The sequence below is a fragment of the Lynx rufus genome, unplaced genomic scaffold (assembly GCF_022079265.1).
Source record: "Lynx rufus isolate CCGP_SWC_20201006 ecotype Redwood Valley unplaced genomic scaffold, mLynRuf1.p SCAF_7, whole genome shotgun sequence".
NCBI classification, from domain to species: domain Eukaryota; kingdom Metazoa; phylum Chordata; class Mammalia; order Carnivora; family Felidae; genus Lynx; species Lynx rufus.
This window is the reverse complement of record NW_025814889.1, coordinates 41,362,881-41,388,603: the sequence shown is the minus strand read 5'-3', so window position 1 is coordinate 41,388,603 and position 25,723 is coordinate 41,362,881. Positions and strand designations below refer to the sequence as shown.

Genomic DNA, 25,723 nt, shown 5'->3' with positions numbered 1-25,723 from the left:
CCAAGGTACCTGCAGGCCCAGTTAGGGAAGGGGAGGGTATATGTTGAAAGGCTACCTTGTGACAAAATTGAATGAAGAAGGCATCCTGGAATGCTGACTTGTACATGGGAGGAGGGAAGATGGTGAATATTACACATCAAAGGGATTTTTTTTTTGGATGTAGAATGAGGCTGCAACAAGATGAGGTCATGATCTCATGGTTCATGAGTTCCAGCCTTGCGTCCAGCTCCGTGCTGAGTGTGGAGCCTGCTTGGGATTCTCTCTCCCTCTCTCTCTGCCCTTCCCCTGCTTGCTCTCTGTATCTTTCTCAAAATAAATAAAAATCAACTTAAAAAAAAAAAGGAGGGCAGATGATATTATAGGATTTCAGTATTAGAAACACGGGATAGTTGAACATTGCTTTCCAATGAAAATCCCTTAGTTTGGTAGGGAACAGATGGGAGATATCTTGATTACCCATCTATATTGTAAATCCTTTTGGAATACCTTCCACCCTCTAGAAGGACTATTAAGAACCTCTACTGGGATCTGATCTCTTCTCTCTCTCTCTCTCTCTTTTAGTTTATTTATTTATTTTGAGAGATAGAGCAGGAGAGAGGCACACAGAGAGAATCCCAAGTAGGCTCTGCACTGCCAGCCCAGAGCCTGACTCAGGGCTTGAACTCACGAACCATGAAATCACTACCTGAGCCGAAATGAAGAGCTGGATGCTAAACTGACTGAGCCACCCTGGAATCTGATCTTTCCTGAGATCAGTTGGGATTTGTTTTATTCTCTGTAACAGGAAATGGGAAATGGCACTCAGTAGTTCTTCCTGGACACCGGATATTCTATCTTCTCTCATAGTTTGATGGATTATTTATACTTCTTGGAGGGAGGCATCTGGGGTCCTTGCATTCCCCATGGTGTCCAGCTTGGTGCCTTACTAGGTACACAGTTGTCGACGTCTGTTGGATGAACATGAGTAGTAGCAGTGAGTGAGTAGAGGGAAAGCAGGTCTAGACTCTTGGTATCTATATAGAAGGATCCTCATTTCACATTATGGTGGAATGTCCATCCATAGGAGGGACCCACGTGTGTTGATGAATGGACCACCTGACCTGGGGGAGGCAGGGTGAGGTGGGAGGAGGACTGCTGGAATGTTAAGAAATAGTCTAAAGACTCCTTTCTAAAATAGGAGTTTATAATTATTATGGGATGCTGTGGGTAAATTAAACTTTATCTAAATGGCTCATTTGGCCAGCATGGTATTTGATTGGTCTTATTCAAAACTAAGAGCTGGAGGTAAGTATCTGGAGAATAACTGGATTTTGGTTGGATTGCGTGGGACCCTGGGTTGACTCTCAGTTCCTGAGTGTCTGGAAATGGTGAGATGAGGAAAGGTAGGGTTTGTCCTAGACAGCAAGAGGCTTTATGCCAGGATACTGCTTTGGCCCAGAAAGGGATGAAGGTGTGTACAAGTTGGGGCGGGCACAGGGCAGTGTGGGTAGCCTGCTTCACCCTTGTGGCTCTGGTTGTTAGAATAGACTGACAGCCAGTGGAGGTGGGGGAGGTATGACTATGAATATTATGGGATGCCTGGCTGGAAAGGTATAGGGGTGGTGGCTGGAGATGAAGCATTATGGGATGTGAGGCTGGGTTGTGCTAGGAGTATTATAGTATGTCTGGTGGACCACAGGCTCCTTGACATTATTATGGGATATCAGGGTGTGGGGTAGGGGAGTAAAATTACGGGATATCTTTCCAGTGTTAGAGGAAAGGAGATTAGATGACCATCTCTGTAGGGTGCTGATCATTATGGGATATGTCTTTGACAGGGAGAAGTGGTTATCATGAGCTGTGGAGTTAGAATGAAATGTGTGAAGGCTGAGGGTGCTGGTGTGAGGATCTAGACCCTAGCCTGAGCTGCCCTCAGCCCCTGCAGGCTAGGGGGTTGGTTATTATGGGATGCCAGTATAGAAAGTAGGAAACTGATTATTACGGGATGTGTGTGGGAGGAGGCCGAAGTGTCCGTTGTTGTAATGTGGTGGGGGGGTGCGTTTCTGACTATTATGGGATATCAAACTGGGGGTGGATGAAGAGTGGTTATTATGGGATGTCTGTGGGGGATGGGGATGAATATTATGGGATGTGAGGCTGAAGTGCTGGGAGGGGTGCTTATTATGGGATGGCCATGAAAAGGAGAGGTGACGAATTATTATGGGATGTCAGCATTAGGGCCAAGAGTGAAGAAGTTGGCAAAGGGTGGCTATTATGGGATGTCTGAGGTGGGGAAAGGGTTAGTTGCAAAAGGTCTGCAATATTATGAGATGTCAACAGCCTTGGCATATAGGTGTATGGAGTGCGTGTGTGGGGGGGGTGGTGTGCGTGTGTGTGTGTGTGTGGGGGGGGGGGGGTGTCCGTGTGTATTATGGGATGGCCAGGAGGTGGGTGGTTGCCCGGGTGACACGCGCGCGCGCGCTCGAAGGGGGCGTGGCCAGTGGTTGCCTGAGCGACGAGGGGGCGGGGGTTGCCCGGGAGACCTAAGGAGGAGGGTGGCGGTAGTGGAGGGGGGGTTAGAGTTGGTTGAGGTTATTATGGGCTGTCCGTGGGGGGGCGGGGCCTGTGCGGTGGGATTTCCCGGCCGGTGTTTCGGGCCCTTTAAGAGGCGACGCCGGAGCCGGAGCCATTTTCCCCCCTTCGGCCGCGGCGAGGAGGAGCCGGAGCGGGAGTGACACCGGGCCGGACCCAGCGCGACCTGCGGCGGCTCCGGGGTGAGGAGAGCGCGGGGTTCCCAAAGAGACGCCCCTCTCAGCCCGACCAGCCCCCAGGCTCATCCTTCCACCCACCCCTTCCTCAGACGTCCGGGACTCGCGGACCGCCCCCTGCTTGGAGGAGCTGACCCTTCCTTTCCTTGGCCTGCAGGGCGCCCTGCCCCCCCCCCCCCCCCGCCCTAAGCCGGCCGGAGTCTTGCTCCCCTCGACTCCCACCTCGGGCTTGGTCTCCCACAATGCCCGGCGCCCGCCCCCTCGCCCTTTGCTCACTTGCCCCCCGGGACACGTGGCCCGGCCCCCTGCCTGGTGGGCGCTCCCTCGGCCCCCACGTCCCTACCTCCAGCCCCCTGGAGCCCTGAGCCTCCACGCCCCCTCGGCCCCGCGGCTCCTCTGGAGAACCTGAGTTTGTCCCAGAGGACAGCCTTTGGAGAGCTGCCCTGTCTGGGGACTGGCCCCTCCCCAGGCGCAGGGAGGCGCCCCCCCACCCCCAAGTGACCTTGTGTCCCCGAGCGCCTCGCTGCCTGCCGCCTCCCCCGGCCCCCCCCGCGCCGCGGCCACTCGGACACCCCCTCCCCCCGTCACACCCTGCTCGGTCCAGCCCGGTTTCTTCCCTCCCCAAGCCTGCACCAGCCTGCCCTCGGGGGCGTCGCTCCCGCTCATCTGGGGGGGCTCCAGTTGGGGAGCCGGCTTCCGGGCTGCCCTCGAGGAGTGTGGAACTAAGTTCAGCCTGAGTGGTTCGGGTGCCCTGCTAGGGTGGCTGGGGTGGGGGGGCCGCTGGTGGTGGTGGGCGGAAAGAGCGGGTGGGTGTGGGGGAGGGGGACAGTGCGCGTCACTGACTGTTCTCTCTTTCTTCCCCCCCTCCCCCGCACAGTGACTCGGGCCAGTGTAGAGGGCCCCAGGCCGCAGGCAGGAGCAGCTGGGCCAATTCCCTGGCCGGGAGCGGAAGGGGATGGCGTCGGGCCTGGGCTCCCCGTCCCCCTGCTCTGCGGGCAGCGAGGAGGAGGATATGGATGCACTTTTGAACAACAGCCTGCCCCCACCCCACCCAGGTAACATCTTCCCCAAGGGCCCAGGGCAGGAAGGAGGCATTTGGGCCCTCCCTAGCGACTCTGGTGAGGCAGGGTTGAGTTTCTCTCTCTCTCTCTCTCTCTGTGCAGAGTCTGAGGTGGAGGGCATCCGAAGGGAGTGGTTCCCTTCTGCGGAGCTCTTGTGGGAGGGGGTGGAAGCCATGTGCCTCCTGGGCTCGGGGACCAAGATGCAAGCTTGCTGCACTGTCTGGTCTTCAGGAATGCTATGCAGGTCCCCGTTGAGGGAGCTCTCTGGGCTGGCAGACCTTACCTTGTGTGGGTCCTTGGAGAAATGCAGGTGGCTGGGACCGCGGGGGGCGGGGGGTAGGGTGGGTGGGGGTGGGTGTTGAGGATTGCTTGCTGGAGACCAGCCGGGCATCTGTGTTAGCAGGATCTTGTGGTTGCTGCTGTGGAAAGGAGAGAGGGAGTGCTGGTTACTCTCTATCTGATTATTTTTAGCTTCTGATCAGTTACCGGTTTTCTGTGCTGTCTCAACTGTGTGAAGTTTGAATTGCGCTCCTCAGCTGGGTTGTAGAGCGCTTTTAGCCTGCAGATTGCTGGAATGTTTCGAGTGGGGAAATGATGGGGGCTAGGGGTAGGATGTCACAGCCTGAAGGTTGTACTAGGGAGCACCCCCTTTCTCTGGCAAGTGGAAATAATCCAGACTTTTTTTTTCTTAGAGGCTTCTACCTCTGTGCAGGTAGCCTGGGGTTTGGGCTGGTGGCCTGAAGTGTTTGTGTAGGTGTGTTGGGGGTTGTTCTGTCTGTGTTTGGGGGTGGCTCCTTGGACTGGCCAAACTCGTATGGTTATAACCATCCTGCCTGATTGGAGTAGCCCTTGTCTGTTCTCAAATGGTGATTGATGTCATGCATCTAAGTGGATGTCTCTCTCTCGCCTGTCTTTCCTTTTTCAGAGCCCTTAGCTAAGTCACCTATTTGTTTCCTTGACCTTTTTTTTCCCAGGTGTTTGTTTTTTTGTTTTTTTTTTTTGACATGCCATTTCTTTATTCTCTCTGTTTATATTTACTTATTTTTTTTAAGTTCCAGAGCTTGCTGGTTCTGTTTTTGTTTCCCATCAAACATTTTTCACTTCTGCCTTCTTCTTAGCTCCAGCAGCAAGTTGAGGTGGCCTGGGAAAGATGTTTCTACATTGGGCATTTTCTAAGTGGAAAGTCTTCATTTGAAACTGGGGTCTCTTTGGAGAGGGGCAGTCGTGTTACTGAGTCTTCAGCTGTTGGGATGAGAAACTTAGGCTTGAATCTCATCATCTTTGTGTAGGGCAAGGTGGCAAATTTCTGTGCTGTTGCCCGAGGTGGGGGTGGGGTGGTGATATTAGTAACCTGATCTGATCCTTTCTCTGAGGGGCGAGAGAAGTAGACAAGTGCTATCTAGCCAATATTGGTTCCACATCTTGGCTTCCCATTGGGCCCTTGGTCTGGGGCTGCCCCCCCATGTTGATTGGGAGCTGTGCAGGCTCCCAGGGTGAACTCTGCCCCAAGCTGTAGCATGACCCAGTTTTTCCACTTGCCACACCCCATTCCTGCCCCTTTCCCAAATCTTCTTTTATGTCTCAGCCACTTTGCCGCTTGTCATGTCAGCACATTATCTGCCTGAGAAGTTTGGGGGTCTTATGTGGATGGGTGTCCCCTTTACTTGCTTGGGTTTGTCCTTGTGCCCAGCTCCAGCTTTTATGGAGGGGAGGAGGACGAGGAACCGAAAGATGTAACTGATTAGTGAGGGGGACGACATGGGGATTGCTGGGGAGCAGCCTTAAGAAAATGGTTCTTTCTGGTAAGATCCAGGCTGGTGTTCCTTTCCCAAGGGAATGGGAGGGGCTTTCTTGTGCCTGGCCTGATCCTGGGCTGAGTGGGGGGAGGCTGATGGTGCTTTGTCAAGCTTAATGTCTCATGTTCCCCAGTATCTGCCTTGCTCAAGAAGGGCGGAGTCAGAAGCATATTAGGGCTAGTTCTGGGGGTCAAGAGCGAAGAGCATGTGTAGGATTGAAGGAAGCATATTATTGTCCAGCACTGTCCAGGTGCTGCTCCTTTTTTTTTTGGTGTAGACATCACTCCCATATGTTGGATAGGTGGCTCCTTCTAATCCGTGAGAGGTGGTTTAGGATCTATTGCTTGGACTCTTGGGGAAGGTAGGTGGTGAGGAGGAAACTGAGTTTCAGAGACTTCTGGTGGGTTCCCATTCCTCAACGTAAATCTTTTGGATATCAGAAATTTGAGGTTTTATGTTCTGACCGCAGCTCTACTGAGCCTTTGTTAAATCTTAGTACTGATGATTGAAACAATTATTATGATTGAGGGAGTAATCTCGTCCCTCTTGTAGTATTACCTTCATGTCTGTCTTGGGTTTCTTTGCGTAGGACGTTAGAGTGGCCTCTTGAGAACTGTGTCATCCCAGAATAGGTGTTAGGAGAAGTGGCATGTGGACTTGGGGCCAGGTAGTAATTTGGGAAGTCTTTGTGAGGGTAGTCTTTCCCCGGCTACCTCTATCAACCCCACCCCCCTCCCCTGCTACTTCCTGTCTGTCCTATGTTGGCAGCTGGGTGCCCTGGGCTGGCTTCTGCGGTCAGGAGCCATTTTCCCTCTCTTCAGTGGGTGAGGCACTCCCTCCTTCTCTCCACTCCCTTCTCCACTCCCCCCCCTCCCAGGGCGGGGGTGGCTTAGGAAGAAGGAGAGAGAGGAGGGAGGAGGGAGCTGGTGTGAATGTGTGTTAGTTACAAAGGAAGCTGCCTCCTGGCCTTCTCCTCCCCCTCTGTGCCCCTTCCCACCTATCCCTGCCCAGGAGCTCTCAGTATTACCCCAGGCTTTGTGTGTGCTCCCAGCCAGGGGAGGAGGTGGAGCCAGATGGGAGGAGGATGGGGGGGGGGCGGTGTGTGTGTGTGTGTGTGTGTGTGTGTGTGTGTGGAGGGGATGGTGACAGCTGGGCTGATTTGGGCCCCTGGGGAGAAGAGGCTACTGACCCAGGAGAAGCTGGGAGGAACAGTGGAGCTGGAGATGGGGGAAGGAAATTATGTTTGAGAGTGGGTGTGATATTGGGCTGGCAACTGAACCTGGGGCTTGGTGGGGGGTGGGGTGGGGTTGGTGGTTTTGAGCAGTGATGACCCAAAGTGGGGAGTGAAGGGTGTGGTTTATGGGACCCCTGAACTGATACCATTCTGGGAATGTCGTGAAGGTGTATTCTGTTGTTTCGGCCTTCTGGGTAGGACCTTTCATTCTCACTCCCTGGTTTATAGAATACTTGGTGGCCAGTTACAGGAGAGCTAGACCTATTTCTTTTATTTGGTTAACTCTCAGCAGCTTGATTCAGCTACACTGGTGAACATACAGAGGACTCCTATTAGGTATGAGGGAAAGGAGGCAGGGGTCTGGACAGCTGCCTGAGGTGGGCCTGCTCTGGCCTGGCAGGCCTATTTCGGGTATATACAGCTCTCTCTTTGTCTGTTTTTGTCCTAAGTATCAGCTTCCTTCTGTGGAGAGTATAGCAGTTCTCTTCAGTGGAATCTGGGACAAGAGGTGGGGGAATAAAGTCTAAAGCCTCTGGATTAGGCTCTAACCTTTTGCTATTGATCTATTCTCTACCTACCTTTCTCTGCCAACTATGTGTAGAAAATGAAGAGGACCCAGAAGAGGATTTGTCAGAAGCAGAGACTCCAAAGCTCAAGAAGAAGAAAAAGCCTAAGAAGCCTCGGGACCCTAAAATCCCTAAGAGCAAGCGCCAAAAAAAGGAGGTGAGTGGGTGACTGGATGTTTTGGGGAATAAGAGGAAGAACAGAGGAGCTCTGTGAAAGGTTGAGGCGCGGGGTGGGGGGGGGCGGTGGCGTGGCATTTGTTTCTTCTGGAGTGGTGGGCCAGGTCCTGGGGATGAGCCTCAGGGCTGTCCTGAGGTCAGCATGTGTGTAGCATGTGTGTGTCTGTCTCCCTCTCCCTCTCCCCCTTCCCTGCTCCAGCGTATGCTCTTATGCCGGCAGCTGGGGGACAGCTCTGGGGAGGGGCCGGAGTTTGTGGAGGAGGAGGAAGAGGTGGCTCTGCGCTCAGACAGTGAGGGCAGCGACTATACCCCTGGCAAGAAGAAGAAGAAGAAGCTTGGACCTAAGAAAGAAAAGAAGAGCAAATCCAAGAGGAAGGAAGAGGAGGAGGAGGATGACGATGATGATGATTCAAAGGTGCCTGGATCTCTGTCCTCTTCCCTGTGCTTGCTGTCAACTTCTGTCTTTTGTCTCCCAGATACTCCACTGCCCCTTAGAATGTTTTCTCTTCCTGTTTATAATGATTTTCTCTCCACTCTCCTCCCCTGGTCTTGCAATCTTTTGTTTCAACTCATTCCCTGAGCAGGGGTGGGCACTAGATGTCAGGTGTTTGACCTTGCTCTCTCTGCAGGAACCTAAATCGTCCGCTCAGCTCCTGGAAGACTGGGGCATGGAAGACATTGACCATGTGTTCTCAGAGGAGGATTATCGCACCCTCACCAACTACAAGGCCTTTAGCCAGTTTGTCCGGTAACAAGAGGGTTTTGGAGCTAGGGGAGGAGAGTGCTTCTGTAATCTCTTTTCACTTCTCTTTCTCTCTCTCTTTTATTCTTAAACTTTTCCTTCTTTGCTGTTCTTGTCCATCTCTCCACCAGACCCCTCATTGCTGCCAAAAACCCCAAGATTGCTGTCTCCAAGATGATGATGGTTTTGGGTGCAAAGTGGCGTGAGTTTAGCACCAACAACCCCTTCAAAGGCAGTTCTGGGGCATCAGTGGCGGCAGCAGCAGCAGCAGCAGTGGCTGTCGTGGAGAGCATGGTGACGGCCACTGAAGTTGCACCACCTCCTCCCCCTGTGGAGGTGCCTATCCGCAAGGCCAAGACCAAGGAGGGCAAAGGTGAAATGGGACCCAATGGGACTGATGTGGGCTTGGGATATGAGGACAGAGAAAACATGGAGATGTTCTTCTGTCAGCCTAAAGATAGAAGTGGGAGGGAGGAATGAATCTTGGATTTAGGAGGGACATTTGGGAAGCTGGACACGGGGAAACCAGCTCAGGTAGAGAACACTTTACTGTCTTCCCCTCTTTCTGCCCTTTGCTGTGCATTTGGATTGTATGATCTTACTTGCACTCTTCTGGTTTTAGGTCCCAATGCTCGGAGGAAGCCCAAGGGCAGCCCTCGTGTACCTGATGCCAAGAAGCCTAAACCCAAGAAAGTAGCTCCCCTGAAAATCAAGCTGGGAGGTTTTGGTTCTAAGCGTAAGAGATCCTCGGTGAGAGCCCAGCCTATCCCGTTGGTGAGGGTGCCGTATCTGATAGGATGTTACCTATGTCGGGATCTAGCCTTCACAGTAGGCATGTAAGCATGGGGAGAGTTGGCCCTAGAACAAGGTGACTAGGCTCCTTATATGATAGCCCTTGCTGGGATTCTAGCATCCCTAGTAAAAGAGGAATCCCTTCTCTAGCACTCCCCTTCCCTTGGCTTCAACCTCTAACCTCCTTTTTTATTCTGTCAGAGTGAGGATGATGACTTAGATGTGGAATCTGACTTCGATGACGCCAGTATCAATAGCTATTCTGTTTCTGATGGTTCTACCAGCCGTAGTAGCCGCAGCCGCAAGAAACTCCGAACCACTAAAAAGAAGAAGAAAGGTGTGTTTCTTTTTTGTATCTGTGTGTGATGGGATGGGGTGGGGATGACTGGGGAAGAATCTCCCTAAGGAGATAGGAGTTGGTTTATTTTAGAGGGGGTGGGGGGAGGTAGTTTTTTTCTAATAACTGGGCTTTCCCTCTTCCTTGCCCAGGCGAGGAGGAGGTGACTGCTGTGGATGGTTATGAGACAGACCACCAGGACTATTGCGAGGTGTGCCAGCAAGGCGGTGAGATCATCCTGTGTGATACCTGTCCCCGAGCTTACCACATGGTCTGCCTGGATCCGGATATGGAGAAGGCTCCTGAGGGCAAGTGGAGCTGCCCACACTGCGTGAGTACCTGGCCATTGTGGCTTTTTGGAACCCTCAAGAGGAAGGGTGGGGTGATCAAAGATCTTTTGGGCTTGGGTGGTGTTGCTGGTGTGGACTTTGGGAAACATTCAAAAAAATGATGAGTGTGGTTCAGACTTGGGTGGGTGGGTGGGGGGTGGTAATAATCTGACTCTGGACTTTTACTGCAGGAGAAGGAAGGCATCCAGTGGGAGGCTAAAGAGGACAATTCGGAGGGTGAGGAGATCCTGGAAGAGGTTGGAGGAGACCCTGAAGAGGAGGATGACCACCATATGGAATTCTGTCGTGTCTGTAAAGACGGTGGGGAGCTGCTCTGCTGTGACACTTGTCCTTCATCCTACCACATCCACTGTCTGAACCCCCCACTTCCAGAGATCCCTAATGGTGAATGGCTCTGTCCCCGTTGTACGGTGAGTTAACTGACCCAAGCCAGGGTGGGATGTGTGGATAGTGTAATCTAGCAGAAGGGTTTATCTCTTCTATATGTAGGCATCAGGAGGCTGAGGTGCAGGAGAGGTCGGTCATTGGAGAACTGTATCTTTTAGCCCTGAGATAGGTATTTTCCTTTCTCATGCAGTCTGGGGATACTTTTGTCTGGGAAAATGTAAGACTAACTTTGAACAGAGGAGTTGATGCTCTGCCAGCTCTCTTAAGGAGAGTAGAGCAGTGTTCTTCCATCCTAGAGCATCCATTAGGTCTTGGTGGTTTAGAATGGTTTAATAGGGTCACTTAATTGCTTTTCAGTTACTTCATAGAGAGGAGTTCTAGGCTCCAGAAGTGGAGAGAGGGAGTTCTATTATTCTTTACTAGAATGGTTCTTTTTAAAATGAGAAGTGTTATTTTAATAATTCTTTGATAATGTTGAGGCTGTGGGCTGTATCATTTCCTCCCCTTGGTAATGATTTGGTGTTGAATCATCTTTTTCTCTCAGTGTCCAGCTCTTAAGGGCAAAGTTCAGAAGATTCTAATCTGGAAGTGGGGTCAGCCACCATCTCCCACACCAGTGCCTCGGCCTCCAGATGCTGATCCCAATACTCCCTCCCCTAAGCCCCTGGAGGGGCGGCCAGAGCGGCAGTTCTTTGTGAAATGGCAAGGCATGTCTTATTGGCACTGCTCCTGGGTGTCTGAACTGCAGGTAAACCTGGGAAGGCTAGAGATCTGGGGGCCACAATGGAGAGGGTCATGAAAAACAGCCTTGTGGATGGAAGGAGTGAATGCCACTCCTCAGTGACTGAATCAACCCCTTTCTGTTTGCAGTTGGAGCTGCACTGTCAAGTGATGTTTCGAAACTACCAGCGGAAGAACGATATGGATGAACCACCGTCTGGGGACTTTGGTGGTGATGAAGAGAAGAGCCGAAAGCGCAAGAACAAAGACCCTAAATTTGCAGAGATGGAGGAACGTTTCTATCGCTATGGGATAAAACCTGAGTGGATGATGATCCACCGAATTCTTAACCACAGGTACCAGAGGAGCTGGGCCAGACTGGTGGCTGTCTTGGGCATGCTGGAAATAGGCAGCATGTCCACTGGGAGACTGCTGCCAAAGGAATTGAGGAAACAGATGTCACCAGTAACTTAAACTTGGAAGAGATGTATGCTGCATACATTACTATTAACTGACTGAATCCTGGTATTTGAACCATAGAAGACTAGAGTAGATGTAATTTTAGGTCCAGAGACTGGTATGGTAGAGACTCCATATATGTGGCATTTGGCCTTCCTAGAAGTCTGTTTGGAACATACATTACTGGCAGTATTTGAAAGCGAGGCTTACTTAGGAGAAGAGGAGCATGGCCTTCTGGTTCTGAGGACTTTTTTTCTCCTTGACCTTGCAGTGTGGATAAGAAGGGCCATGTCCATTACTTGATCAAGTGGCGGGACTTACCCTATGATCAGGCATCCTGGGAGAGTGAGGATGTGGAGATACAGGACTACGACCTGTTCAAGCAGAGCTATTGGAACCACAGGTGGGTGACTTTGGTGAGGTGTGGAGTTGGTTCTTACTGAGAAGGACCTTAGGCAGCCTTGTGTTGTCTGTCTTCTTTAGGGAGTTAATGAGGGGTGAGGAAGGACGACCAGGCAAGAAGCTCAAGAAGGTGAAGCTGAGGAAGTTGGAGAGGCCTCCTGAAACTCCAACAGTTGATGTGAGTTGAGGCAGAAGAGGGAGGGCACAATTTGTTGGGTTGGACGATAAATCTTGTGTGCTCCAGTCTATCGATGGCACTCTGCTGGTAGGAACTTCAGAGCTAGAATGCTTCCCCACTTCTCCACATCTCTGTGAACAAGGGAAATACTAGGAGCATTTTCTCTTTGCATCATCAGAAAAATAAAAACATAGGACATATGCTTTCTACGATTGAGAAAGTGTTAAGAAACTTATCGGAACCTGGGTCTTCTGACCCTTAATTCAGGGTTCAGTTCCTGTGGGTTTTATTTGTGTAATATAATATGAGGACTGTTAAGGTGAAAAAGATGACTCCAGGGGGAACATGTGATTATTTACCTGGTGGCTCTTGTGTAGTAGAATTATTGTATTGCTAGGGAGGCTATGATGTGTCTTTCGTGAGATTGTAAGACCAAGATCTCTGATCGCCTGATAGGTTAGTTGCCTTGCTTCCTGGAGGATACTAAATAAAACACAAAATTACAATAGCTATTAAGGATATTTTCCCCCTACATTTCTTTTCTTTTCTTTCTTTTTTTTTTTTTTTTTAGTGTTTATTTATTTTGAGAGAAGGGGGCAGGGAAGGGCAGAGGGGGGGAGACCGAGGATCCAAAGTGGGCTCTGTGCTGATAGCAGAGAGCCTGATGTGGGGCTCGAACTCGCAAACTGTGATCATGACCCAAGCTGAAGCTGGATGCTCAACCCACTGAACCACCCAGGTGCCCCTCCCCACAATTCTTTGTGGCTCTTGAGGATCTAGTGAGGATGTGTGAAGAGGAGGCAGCTTCTGTCTTACGGAAGGAAGGGAGTTCCTGGCCAGCTCTTCACTTCTTCCTTTCATTCTTCAGCCAACAGTGAAGTATGAGCGACAGCCAGAGTACCTGGATGCTACAGGTGGAACCCTGCACCCCTATCAGATGGAGGGCTTGAACTGGTTGCGCTTCTCCTGGGCTCAGGGCACCGACACCATCTTGGCTGATGAGATGGGCCTTGGGAAGACTGTCCAAACAGCAGTCTTCCTCTATTCTCTCTACAAGGAGGTACGAAAGTTGGGGCTGTGAGGTTTTTGTGTATGGGTATTTCGTGTTCGTGGTCTTTTCACACAATGAGGAGAAAGAAAAAAGGAAGAAGATAATTGGTCCCAGACCTTGAAGAACACTGTGGAATGACATGAAGATAGACGCTTTTTTTTTTAAGTTTGTTTATTTAAGAGACAGAGACAGCACAAGTTGGGGAGGGACAGAGAGGGAGAGAGAGAGAATCTCAAGTAGGTTCCACACTGTAGCTCAGAGCCTGATGTCGGGCTTGAATTCACAAAACGGAGATCATGACCTGAGCTGAAACCAAGAGTCAGATGCTTAGCCAACTGAGCCACCCAAGTGCCTCTAAGACAGACATGTGTACATAGAGACAGACTGAGTGGATGGAACCTTGGGTAGAATCAGTGGTGGATGCATAGAGCCTCAGTCCTTGAGGGGAGAATACCTGTTGAGATGAGCAGAGTTGTGGGTGGAATTAGCATGGAAAGACTTCTAGGAAGAAATTGGGTTTTAAACTCCCTATAAAGGCGAGTGTGACTTTGTGGGAAGGAGTAGGCAGGGCGTTGAAAAGGTGAGGATAGGAGCAGCAGCACACGTGCCAGCCCTCAGCTGGTCCTAGTGTAGAGGTGGGCGCTGGGCCAGCATTGTGTTGGGGCCCTCAGTCCTTATTCTGCCACTTCTCTTCTTTCTCCAAGGGTCATTCCAAAGGCCCCTTCCTAGTGAGTGCCCCTCTTTCTACCATCATCAACTGGGAGCGGGAGTTTGAAATGTGGGCTCCAGATATGTATGTGGTGACGTATGTGGGTGACAAAGACAGCCGTGCCATCATCCGAGAGAATGAGTTCTCTTTTGAAGACAACGCCATTCGTGGTGGCAAGAAAGCCTCTCGCATGAAGGTATCTCACTGGGAGGGAGACCACCTTAGAGAGTTGTTGATGTGGGCTTAGTCTGCTTAGAGTGGGGTGAGGCCGAAGGATAACAGTTGGGGGGAGGGAAAGTCCCTTGGGTTTGCCTGCACTGGAGGAGTTGAACATTAGTGACAGGGTCACCTCTTGTGCAGAAAGAGGCATCTGTGAAATTCCATGTGCTGCTGACGTCTTATGAGTTGATCACCATTGACATGGCTATCTTGGGTTCCATTGATTGGGCATGCCTCATTGTGGATGAAGCGCATCGGCTCAAGAACAATCAGTCAAAGGTGAGAAGGAAGGGGGGAGGGAGGTTATGGCCTCCAGTTTTAGTTTTTTAGTGCCACCTACTCATTAAGGGGAGTGTTAGGAAGAGAGGAACTGGTCAAATGGCTTCTGCACTCCTTCCTTACTTGTGATACTCCTTGGTGGTCAGACCTTAAAAGGGAGATGGAAATGGAGGGGAGATGGCAGCTTAACCATTGGGCAGCAAAATAGCTTAGTTTGCAAAGGTATACTGGAGCCCTCTTTTCACTGAATTTTATCTTCTCCATCTGCTTCTCCAGTTCTTCCGGGTCTTAAATGGTTACTCACTTCAACACAAACTGTTGCTGACCGGGACTCCATTACAAAACAATCTAGAAGAGTTGTTTCATCTCCTCAACTTTCTCACCCCAGAGAGGTTCCAGTAAGTGTGTGTTTATCTGTAATCAGCTGATAATTCTGCTTCTAATTCTTCCTGTTGCCCATTTCCTATATGACTGTCTTTTTTTTTTCTGAAGCAATTTGGAAGGCTTTTTGGAGGAGTTTGCAGACATTGCCAAGGAAGACCAGATTAAAAAACTGCACGATATGCTGGGCCCTCACATGTTGCGGCGGCTCAAAGCTGATGTGTTCAAAAATATGCCATCCAAGACAGAACTGATTGTGCGTGTGGAGCTGAGCCCCATGCAGAAGTAAGTCAGAAGGGACAGAAGCACTGACTCCATTTTGTGGATAGACATCTACTAGTTTGCCAAGTGTTTCTTATTCCTCCCTGCATTCTGCTTCAAGGCATCTGGTGACAGGAACAAGCAAAGTCTACAGAAACCTAATTGTTTCTGGTCATAGTTCTTACTTAGTTAAGTACTTTATTTAACATGATGGTGTTTGTGCTGTTGGTGTTGGTGGTGCTTGTTAGGTTTCCTTAGTCCTGAAGCAAGATATGTTGGAAGGAAGATCTCAGACCTTGGGACTGTCTTGGGAGTTGTATAAAGGTTGTAAGTCCTATGAAGGCTCTTGAATCTGACTTCTCTTTCTGTCTTGCCCATGTAGGAAATACTACAAGTACATCCTCACTCGAAATTTTGAAGCACTCAATGCTCGAGGGGGTGGCAACCAGGTCTCTCTGCTGAATGTGGTGATGGATCTTAAGAAGTGCTGCAACCACCCATATCTTTTCCCTGTGGCTGCGATGGTATGTTGTGCCTCCTCTCGTTCTTTGCTGGGTTGGAATTGCTCCATTTTGTTCAGTGTTCTTTTCTTTTTGCTTCTTTCTTCAGGAAGCCCCTAAAATGCCCAATGGCATGTATGATGGCAGTGCTCTAATCCGAGCATCTGGAAAATTATTGCTGCTACAGAAGATGCTTAAGAACCTTAAGGAGGGTGGGCACCGTGTACTCATCTTCTCTCAGGTATTGTGTGGGAGGAGCTGGGAGCTTTGAGAGGGAGCAGTAGACAACCCTCAGTGACGTGAGGAAAGCAATTACCATCTGACTCCCCTTTAATTAAACTCTGCTCCTTTTCCAGATGACCAAGATGCTGGACTTGTTGGAGGATTTCTTGGAACATGAAGGTTATAAGTATGAACGTATTGATGGTGGGATAACTGGGAACATGCGACAAGAGGCCATTGACCGCTTCAATGGTAAGAGGAAAGGAGTACCTTCAATCCAGGAATTCTCATTGACTCATGTCTTTGGATGGATTACTTGTTCTTGTGTATCTGCTTTTCTGTGTGGTTCTTTTGAGTTTTTGTCAACTGATATGGAAGAATTAAAGCTTTTGAATGCCTTTGATTGGAAGAATGTGTTGAACTATTCCTAGCAGATTTTTTTTCTTTTGTTGGAGTCTTCGTTCTTTCTGCTGGAAGAAGAGCGTTGTATTTAATTAACCTTTTTCATTGTATCTTGAGGCTCACAGAGGGAGCAGGACTTAACCCAAGCTCAATTAGCAATTTCGTGGCAGACTTGTGTCCGTAGCCACCCCTCCCCCCTCCTCATTTTTTTATATTGTTTATTTTTTTAAAAGGTTATTTATTTTAGTAATCTCTACACCCACCATGGGGCTCAAACTCATGACCACGAGATCAAGAGTTGTACGCTCTTCCTGATTGAGCCAGCCAGGCGCCCCCTCATTTTTTATTTTAAAATAATTTTGGACTTAAAAGTCGGAAGAAAATAATACAGAGTTCACATATATCTTCGCTCAACTTCTCTTAACGATAACAACTTATATAACCACAGTACAACTGTCAAAAGCAGGAAATTATGAGTGATGTCATACTAGTAACTAAGCTGTAGACCTTAATTGAATGTCACCAGTTTTCCTCCTAATGTCCTTTTCCTGTTTCAGGATCCAGTATTAGATCCCACATTGCATTTGGTTGTTGTGTCTTTTTCTGACATATTTCTTCATTCTTTCCTTTGTTGTCATGCCATTGATACTTTAAAAAAAAATTTTTTTTTTAACGTTTATTCATTTTTGAGAGACAGGGACAAGAGTTTGAGACGGGGAGGGGCAGAGAGAGAGGGAGACACTGAATCCAAAGCAGGCTTCATGCTCTGAGCTGTCAGCAAAGGGTCTGACATGGAGCTCGAACTCACAAACCAGGAGATCATGATCTGAGTGAAGTTGGCTGCTTAACCCACTGAGCCACCCAGGCACCCCTATTATTGATACATTTTATGATTGCTGGTTATTTATTGTGTAGAATGTCTGTGAGTTTGGGTTTGTCTGATGTTTTCTCATGAGTAGATTGAGGTTTTTAGACTTTTTGGACAAGAATACCATAGAAGCAATGCCGTGTTCTTTTCCCCCCCATTTATTTTAAAGAACTTTTTAAAAAATGTTCATTTATTTTGAGAGAGAGTGTGCACGCTTGCACACACACATGGAGGGGAGGTGCAGAGAGAGAGAGAGGAGAGAATCCCAAGCAGGCTCTGTGCTGGCAGCGCAGAGCCTTTTGCAGGGCTCGGTCTCACAGACTATGAGATCATGACCTGAGCTGAAATCAAAAGTTGGACGCTTAACTGAACCACCCAGGTGCCCCTCCATGTTTTTAAAATTTATTTATGTTGAGAGTGAGAGAGAGGAAGAGAAAATGAGTGGGGGAGGGGCAGTGAGAGAGAGGGTGAGAGAGGATCCCAAGCAGGCTCTGCACCATCAGTGCAGAGTTGGATGTGGGGCTTGAACTCATGAATCATGAGACCATGACCTGAGCTGCAACCAAGTGTTGGTTGCTTAACCGACTGAGCCACTCCGGTGCCCCACAGTGTTATTTTTGGTGTATCGTGTCAGGGGGAGGACATGATGTTGATAATGTCTCATTACTGGTAATGTTAACCTTGATCCTTCAGTTCAGGTGATACCTGCTTAGTTTCTCCACTGTAAAGCTACTCTTTTTCACATTGTAATTGATAAATATCTTTTTTTTTTTAGTTGAAGTATATTTGACACAGTGTTAACATTAGTGTCAGGTGTGCAAGGTAGTGAACTTAGAGTGTAACTCTAAAAGTTACACTCTGCTCACCACAAGTGTAGTTACCATCTGTCATACAACACTATTACAGTATCACTGACCATATTCTCTATGCTGTGCCTTTCACCCCCACGATTTATCTGTTACATAACTGGATGAAGGAGGTATTTGAGAGTATGGTCATGCACTGTCTCTCCTCAAACTTTTACTAGTCTGATGTTTGCCTGATGAGGTTTTGTATTTCTGACATTCTTTCTACATTTATTAATTGGAATTCAGGAGACACTTTTTTTTTTTTAAGATTTTTTTATTATTTTTAAGTGCTCTCTACACCCAACTTTGGGATCGAACTCCCAACCCTGAGATCAAGAGTCAAATGCTCTACTGACTAAGCCAGCCAGGTGCCCCTCAAGAGACCCTTCTAATGATTTTTGTTCCTTCCTTAGCACCGGGTGCTCAACAGTTCTGCTTCTTGCTTTCTACTCGAGCTGGGGGCCTTGGAATCAATCTGGCCACTGCTGACACAGTTATTATCTATGACTCTGACTGGAACCCCCATAATGACATCCAGGTGAGCAGAGGTAGTGGCCTTCATATACAGTAACTTATTGGTAATGCAGTGTTCTCTGTGAGGGCTCCACCATCTGGAATTAGTTGTTTCAGGGGAAAACAGTAGATTCTTTTTGTGTCTTTTACCTTATTGTGAACCAGAGAGTTTGGGTTAGCCAAGGTCTTAATTTGGGGGTAACATGAGAGAAGGTGGGGTCTGGGGGGGGTGAAGTTTGTGTGAAGGCAAACGCAGAAGCAGGAAAATAGGATTACTTCAGTTTCTGACTTTGCATCGTGCCCACCTTCAGGCTTTTAGTAGAGCTCACCGTATTGGGCAGAATAAGAAGGTGATGATATATCGGTTTGTGACCCGTGCGTCAGTGGAGGAGCGCATCACGCAGGTGGCAAAGAAGAAGATGATGCTGACGCATCTAGTGGTTCGGCCTGGGCTGGGCTCCAAGACTGGATCCATGTCCAAACAGGAGCTTGATGACATCCTCAAGTTTGGCACTGAAGAACTATTTAAGGATGAAGCCACAGATGGAGGTGAGCTAGTCAGGAACTTGTTTTGGTGTGGGGCTTGGCCTCTCTAGAGGGTATATTTGATACTTAGGGTCCTGAGACTTGGACCTAGGGTCCTGTGGGACTTGCTTTTTCACTGCAGCTGCTGAATCTGAGTTTGAGGGTATGGACCCCTGATTCTTTGTAGGAGGAGACAACAAAGAGGGAGAAGATAGCAGTGTTATCCACTATGATGATAAGGCCATTGAGCGACTTCTGGACCGTAACCAGGATGAGACAGAAGACACAGAATTGCAGGGCATGAATGAATATTTGAGCTCATTCAAAGTGGCCCAGTACGTGGTGCGGGAAGAAGAGATGGGGGTGAGTATGAGTCCAAGGCCATGCTGTGCTTGATGACTGGTCTGGAATTTGTTATTGCGACCAGGATGGTATTTGAGACAAGAGGAAAACATCTGTAGGTAAATCAGTACATTGAATTGATATACCTCTTTGAAAGTAAATATTATCACACATGGGCAGTCACATTCTCATTTTTGCCGTGGCTATCAGGAAACTCATAGCCAAATTTCACACTCAAAACATTTATATATATATTAGCTCTTCCTTATCAGAATCTCATTTTATCTTCTGTAGTTTATTGATCCTACAAATAAACTTTTGATTTCTATCTCAAATCTCTTGGAAGAAAAGGCAGGAGATGAGATGCATATCTGGGCAGCCTATTTCCCTGTACTTCTTTTTTTTTAGTATTTTTATTTTGGAGAGCAGGCGCTCGCACGTGTGTGCAATGAGTGAGTGGAGGAAGAGCAAAGAGAGAGAAGGGGACAGAGGATCTAAATCGGGCTCTGTGCTGACAGCGGAGATCCTGATGTGGGGCTCCAACTCACAAACTGTGAGATCATGACCTGAGCCGAAGTCAGTTGCTTAACCAACTGAGCCTCCCAGGTGCCCCTATTTCCCTGTACTTTTTATAGCAATAGAATTGTTTTCCCTTTTTCTTTTCTTCCTTTCCTTTTTTACCAAAAACAAAACAAAAAAAAACCCTAAAACTGATGAATGTGTGGCTTCTTTAATAATTTTCTCCCCCAGAAGTAGAGTATAAAATGAAAAAACAAATTGACTTTTTCTTCTGGTCCTCTTTAGACCATTCAACTCAGAGTTCTTTGAATTGGCATAGCTTTCTGGCAGTCTTTGCCATCTTTTCCCAGCTTTCCAACTCAAAACCATCCCCCCCTTATTGCTGTGTTTTTCTGATATATACCTGTTCTCTTTGTTTTCTTCTGGAGATGATGCTACTAGACTCTGTTGGAACTGTGACTGAGAAGTCTGACATAGGTGTGTGGGCTGTAGTATTCAGTCAAAACCGCCCTCCTGTAAGGTGCTTTGTGTTTCTGTTGGGGCAGTGACTGCATGGAGGGGTGATTGGCTTGGGGCAGCACATGCTGAATGGTTGGGAAGGGAGGGTGGTCCTCCCATTGATAACCTCTGCTGTTGACTACTCAGGTATACAAATGGCCCTCTCATTAGCAGCTGTGGCTGCCATCTACCTTATAAGATTTTTTAAATTGTATTTTTTGAATAAATAGTAATGCACATTCAAAATTCAGAAGATACCAAGGTATCTCTTTCCCATCTAGTTCCCTCCCTGGGGATAACTGAAGTTTTCAGTTTTTTGTATATTTTCCTAAAGGTATTTTATGTGCATACAAATTACATTCATACATATGTATACATGCATGTGCCTATATATACATACATACACACATATAAACACTTTTTTCCCTTTTCATTTTAAACACAAAAGTAGTCATATATGATGTTCTGTACCTTGCTTTTTGTCCATTTGATTAATCTTGGAGATTTAGCCCAAATAAATTACATAAAGAGCTCCTCCTCCTTTAAAAAAAATTGTTTTTAAGATTATATATTTTTTATTTTTTTATTTTTTTTATTTTTTATTTTTTTTTCGACGTTTATTTATTTTTGGGACAGAGAGAGACAGAGTATGAACGGGCGAGGGGCAGAGAGAGAGGGAGACACAGAATCGGAAACAGGCTCCAGGCTCCGAGCCATCAGCCCAGAGCCCGACGCGGGGCTCGAACTCACGGACCACAAGATCGTGACCTGGCTGAAGTCGGACGCTTAACCGACTGCGCCACCCAGGCGCCCCAAGATTATATATTTTTTAACTAATCTCTATACCTAGTGTGGGGCTCGTACTTTATAACCCTGAGATCAAGAGTCATGTGCCGTACCAGTTGAGCCAACCAGGCCTCCCCTTTGCCCCTTTTTTTTGCTGCATAATATATCTTTGTTTGTAAGTACCGTTATTTATTTACTTAAATATTTATTTATTTATTTAGAGAGAGCATGAACAAGCAAGCGGGGGAGGGGCAGAGAGAGAGAGAGAGAGAGAGTGAGAGAGAATCCCAAGTAGGCTCTGTGCTCTTAGCATCAGAGCCTGACGTGGGGCTGGATCCCATGAACCATAAGATCATGACCAGAGCTGAAGTCGAGAATTGGACACTTAATCCACTAAGCCACCCAGGCGCCCCCTGATTTATTTTTTAAGATTGAGGTAAAATTGACAGCATATATGTTTAGTTTCTGTTGTACAACAAATTGATCTGATATTTATGTATTTTGTGAAACGATCACCTGGTAAGTCTAGTTAACATCTGTTACCATGCATAGTTGTGCATTTTTTTTTTCTTGTGGTGAGAACTTTTAAGATCTATTCTCAGCAACTTTCAAATATGCAATACGGTGATTATTAACTGTAATCACCATGCTGTGTGTTATATTCACAGGACTTGTTTATTTTATAACCAAGGTTCGTACCTTTTGACCCTCTACATCCATTTTGCCCACTCCCCACCCCCAGGAATTGGTTCAGTTAGTTCCATAATGATAGACATTTAGGGTGTTTCTAATATGCTGTTAGTAGTGGTTTAGTTCTAATGTAAGGGATTTGGAATCAGTTACTGGTCTTGAAGTGTCTGAAAAAAAGATTTTTTGGAGGAACGTAAACATTACTAGAACGTAAGAGAGTATGTATGTATAATTTGGTTTTGTTTTTTTGCACACAGTTGGCAAATTTTTATGAAATTATGAAGAACAGAAGAGCTTATGGTCCTTCTTCTTTATCTCTTATGAAGATTTTTTGTAGTATTTCAGAAGCCCTTTTTTTAAAAAATTTTTTTTTTAACATTTATTTTTGAGGCAGAGAGAGAGCATGAACGAGGGAGGGTCAGAAAGAGGGAGACACAGAATCTGAAACAGGCTCCAGGCTCTGAGCTGTCAGCACAGAGCCCGACGCAGGGCTTGAACTCACGGTCTGCGAGATCATGACCTGAGCCGAAGTCGGCCACTTAACCGACTGAGCCACCCAGGTGCCCCCAGAAGCCCTTCTATTCTCCCTTCCTATCTAATCTCTTTTTCGTATATTTTGCTGTCTCCCAACTGTGTAGGTCTCAGTAAAAAGTGTTAGAAGAAAGCATACTGTCTCTTCATGCTTCTCTTGTGATAACTTCATCTCACGTTTTTCTTTAGTTATGTTGACTGCTAATCTCTATGTAATTATGAGGAGCCATGTCCTGTCAATTAAATTTCTCTTAAGTTCTTAGGTCCAACCAGGCACACTAAGTATTTCAGAGTCCAGTCCTGAAAAGGAGCTAGCACAGTGGGAACTGTGAGGACCAGGGGTAGCTGGTGGTGCTGACTTCAGCACCCCTGAGTCCTGGCCCTCCCTCTGTCCCAGGAGGAAGAGGAGGTAGAACGAGAAATCATAAAACAGGAAGAAAGTGTGGATCCTGACTACTGGGAGAAATTGCTGCGGCACCATTATGAGCAGCAGCAAGAAGATCTAGCCCGAAATCTGGGCAAAGGAAAAAGAATCCGTAAACAGGTCAACTACAATGATGGCTCCCAGGAGGACCGAGGTGTGTGTGGCCGGCCCCGCCCCCCACCCATGGGCCGTTCCACTAGAGCAGTGGGCCCCGCTCATCTGCCCTCTCTCCCTCCAGATTGGCAGGACGACCAGTCCGACAACCAGTCCGATTATTCAGTGGCCTCAGAGGAAGGTGATGAAGACTTTGATGAACGCTCAGAAGGTGAGGGCTATGCCTTTCTGCTGACTTTTAAATGTTACTTTGTTTAATACCTCTGTCAGTGTCGCTTATGCCTCCTTTTCTTTTTGCAGCTCCCCGCAGGCCCAGTCGCAAGGGCCTGCGGAATGATAAAGATAAGCCATTGCCTCCTCTGTTGGCCCGTGTTGGTGGGAATATTGAAGTAAGTGCTGTTTGATTCTAAGGAGGGGTGATGGGTGAGTGCTTGATATTTGGTCTTTGATGGAGTAAGACCTGCTCCCTCTCACGTAGGCTCCTCCTTCTTCTAGGTACTTGGCTTTAATGCTCGTCAGCGAAAAGCCTTTCTTAATGCAATTATGCGATATGGGATGCCACCTCAGGATGCTTTTACCACCCAGTGGCTTGTGAGAGATCTGCGAGGCAAATCAGAGAAAGAGTTCAAGTAAGTTGAGAGCTGGAGTGACTGTACAGAGCAAGAGTTTTTAATCTCTGGTCATTCCACACTACTCGTCCAGGCTGTGCAGGGAAATTGTCCGTGTTCTCTGTTGAAGTTGATGGGTGAAGCTGTTAGTAATAGGGCTCTTTGTGTTTCTAGCTTCCCTAGAAGAGAACCTGGGGCGTGGTGTGGGATCTGGAGAACCATCCTTCAATGCGATTGTGGGCTTTATCTCAAGATGGAGCCAGAGTGGTTGTTGCCTAAGTTAATGCCTAAGTGGTTGGAAAGATCTCATCTAGGAGTTGGCCTGATAGCTGTTTAATTCATTTTTCACTTCCTTACTACAGGGCTTATGTGTCTCTTTTTATGCGACATTTATGTGAGCCGGGGGCAGATGGGGCTGAGACCTTTGCTGATGGTGTCCCCCGAGAAGGCCTGTCTCGCCAGCATGTCCTTACTAGAATTGGTGTCATGTCCTTGATTCGAAAGAAGGTGAGCCCTGAGCCTCTTTTCATTGTTCAGAGTTTGTAGGGGAAACTGGAGGGCCAATAGGAAAGGAGCCTAGAGCTGGAATTGAGTCTTCACTATCTTGTCTTATTGCTCCAGGTTCAGGAGTTTGAACATGTCAATGGGCGCTGGAGCATGCCTGAACTTGCTGAAGTAGAGGAGAACAAGAAAATGTCCCAGCCAGGGTCACCTTCCCCAAAGACTCCCACACCCTCCACTCCAGGGGACACACAACCCAATACCCCTGCACCTGCCCCACCTGCTGGTAAGTGTGCTTGTACTCTCTTTTTCTGTCTTTTGTCCTTGCCTATGCTTTGTCTGCTCCCTTGTGCTCAGCTCTAACAGGGGAGTCTGGCAGGACACAGAGCAATCTCCCTCTCAGTTTAGGAGAGCCGTCCTAAGAATAGGGCTGGCTCTTAAAGGCACGAGAGGACAACTTAAGATGAGACAAACTGAGCGGGTGTGACCTTCTCGCTGGTCTAGGACCTTCCTCCTAATTAATTGTCTTCTGTTGGTCTGCAGAGGATGGGATAAAAATAGAAGAGAATAGCCTCAAAGAAGAAGAGAGTGCAGAAGGAGAAAAGGAGGTTAAATCTGCAGCCCCAGAGGCCACTGTCGAGGTAAGAGATGGGGGTGACTGGATGCCATACCAAAGGTAAATGGATAAGCCCGTTCATCCTTTTCGATCGTTGGCCTGTTTGCTTCAACTTACGTCTTTTTCCTTTGAAGTGTACACAACCCCCTGCCCCTGCCTCAGAGGATGAAAAAGTCCTTGTTGAACCTCCCGAGGGAGAGGAGAAAGTGGAAAAGGCAGAGGTGAAGGAGAGAACAGAGGAACCGATGGAGACAGAGCCCAAAGGTATCCACATTTTCAAGTACTACATTGTGCAGATCCCTGTGAAGCTCTTGGACTTTTAACTGGGCTATGGGGTGTCAGGAAGAAGTGAAACCCTGAAGAATCCTGCACCCTTGAATTTAAATTGAGGGTTTTTTCCCCCTTAAGATGTCTTTTATGATGTTAATCATGGAGATTTAGGATTAAGACTGTTCCAGGGCATGTGGGTGGCTCGATTAGATTAGTTAAGCGTCAGAGTTCAGCTCAGGTCATGATCCCAGGGTTTGTGAGTTCAAGCCCCAAGTCAGGCTCCTTGCTGACAGTGCAGAGCCTGCTTGGGATTCTCTCTCTTTGCCCCTTCCCCATTTGCATGTGCTCTCACTCCCCTGTCTCTTTCTCAAAGTAGATAAATAAACTTAAGAAGAAAAAAAAAAAGACTGTTCCATTTGGTTATGGTGAGGAACAGAGAACATTTTTATTTTTTTATTTTGTTTTTTAAGTTAATATGTAAATTTAAAGCAAGCATGAGCAGGGTAGGGGCAGAGAGAATCCCAAGCAGGCTCTGTGCTGTCGGTGCAGAGCCCCACTTGGGGCTAGATCTTGTGAGATCATGACCTGAGCTGAAACCAAGAGTCAGATGCTCAACTGACTGAGCTACCCAGGACCCCCTTCTTTTTTAAGTCAATTAATTAATTATTATTTATTTATTTTTGTTTTGTTAAAAAAAATTTTGTTTAATGTTTATTTTAAAAAATTTTATGTTTTATTTTTTTTGAGAGTGAGTGCAAGTGGGGGACGGGCAGAGAGAGAGAGAGAGGGAGACGTCCGAAGCAGGCTCTAGGCTCTGAGCTGTCAGCACAGAGCCTGAGTGGGGCTCAAACCCACGAGCTGCTCGATCATGACCTGAATTGAAGTTGGACGCTCAACTGACTGAGCCACCCACGTGCCCCTTTATTTATTTATTTTTTAACGTTTATTTATTTTGAGAGAGAGAGTGCACGCAAATGGGAGAAGGGCAGAGAGAATCCCAAGCAGGCTCTGTGCTATCAGTGCAGAGCCAGATTCAGGGCTCAGTCCCACAGATAGTGAGATCATGAATGACCTGGGCCAAAATCCAGAGTTTGATGC

At 47.8% G+C, this 25,723-nt stretch overlaps 1 protein-coding gene and 1 non-coding gene across 8 annotated transcripts in view; both read left to right on the top strand.

Annotated features, from left to right (window-relative positions):
• The first annotated feature begins 2,647 nt into the window (after window positions 1–2,647).
• The window catches only part of CHD4 (chromodomain helicase DNA binding protein 4), a 30,688-nt gene continuing 7,612 nt past the window's right edge, over window positions 2,648–25,723 (top strand). Inside the window, exons 1-33 of one of the 7 annotated variants that reach the window (XM_047065892.1) lie at window positions 2,648–2,753; window positions 3,625–3,802; window positions 7,440–7,561; window positions 7,802–7,996; window positions 8,211–8,329; window positions 8,455–8,696; window positions 8,946–9,073; window positions 9,317–9,452; window positions 9,605–9,783; window positions 9,973–10,212; window positions 10,734–10,937; window positions 11,060–11,265; window positions 11,640–11,771; window positions 11,852–11,948; window positions 12,817–13,008; window positions 13,704–13,904; window positions 14,069–14,206; window positions 14,483–14,604; window positions 14,699–14,872; window positions 15,231–15,372; window positions 15,458–15,589; window positions 15,705–15,822; window positions 18,102–18,226; window positions 18,513–18,750; window positions 18,914–19,089; window positions 22,490–22,670; window positions 22,755–22,841; window positions 22,931–23,019; window positions 23,126–23,259; window positions 23,601–23,745; window positions 23,860–24,025; window positions 24,283–24,380; window positions 24,490–24,619. In XM_047065892.1, the coding sequence (XP_046921848.1) occupies window positions 3,703–3,802; window positions 7,440–7,561; window positions 7,802–7,996; window positions 8,211–8,329; window positions 8,455–8,696; window positions 8,946–9,073; window positions 9,317–9,452; window positions 9,605–9,783; window positions 9,973–10,212; window positions 10,734–10,937; window positions 11,060–11,265; window positions 11,640–11,771; window positions 11,852–11,948; window positions 12,817–13,008; window positions 13,704–13,904; window positions 14,069–14,206; window positions 14,483–14,604; window positions 14,699–14,872; window positions 15,231–15,372; window positions 15,458–15,589; window positions 15,705–15,822; window positions 18,102–18,226; window positions 18,513–18,750; window positions 18,914–19,089; window positions 22,490–22,670; window positions 22,755–22,841; window positions 22,931–23,019; window positions 23,126–23,259; window positions 23,601–23,745; window positions 23,860–24,025; window positions 24,283–24,380; window positions 24,490–24,619 (4,888 nt within the window). In that variant the 5' untranslated portion in view covers window positions 2,648–2,753; window positions 3,625–3,702. Of the gene's footprint in view, window positions 2,754–3,624; window positions 3,803–7,439; window positions 7,562–7,780; window positions 7,997–8,210; window positions 8,330–8,454; window positions 8,697–8,945; window positions 9,074–9,316; window positions 9,453–9,604; window positions 9,784–9,972; window positions 10,213–10,733; window positions 10,938–11,059; window positions 11,266–11,639; window positions 11,772–11,851; window positions 11,949–12,816; window positions 13,009–13,703; window positions 13,905–14,068; window positions 14,207–14,482; window positions 14,605–14,698; window positions 14,873–15,230; window positions 15,373–15,457; window positions 15,590–15,704; window positions 15,823–18,101; window positions 18,227–18,512; window positions 18,751–18,913; window positions 19,090–22,489; window positions 22,842–22,930; window positions 23,020–23,125; window positions 23,260–23,600; window positions 23,746–23,859; window positions 24,026–24,282; window positions 24,381–24,489; window positions 24,620–25,723 lie in introns of all 7 variants that reach the window. The other 6 variants (XM_047065894.1, XM_047065891.1, XM_047065889.1 and 3 more) reach the window with 6 other exon arrangements.
• On the top strand, window positions 24,058–24,197 carry LOC124502810 (small Cajal body-specific RNA 11). The gene has a single exon (XR_006960058.1). It is a non-coding gene; the product is annotated as a small Cajal body-specific RNA 11 (non-coding RNA).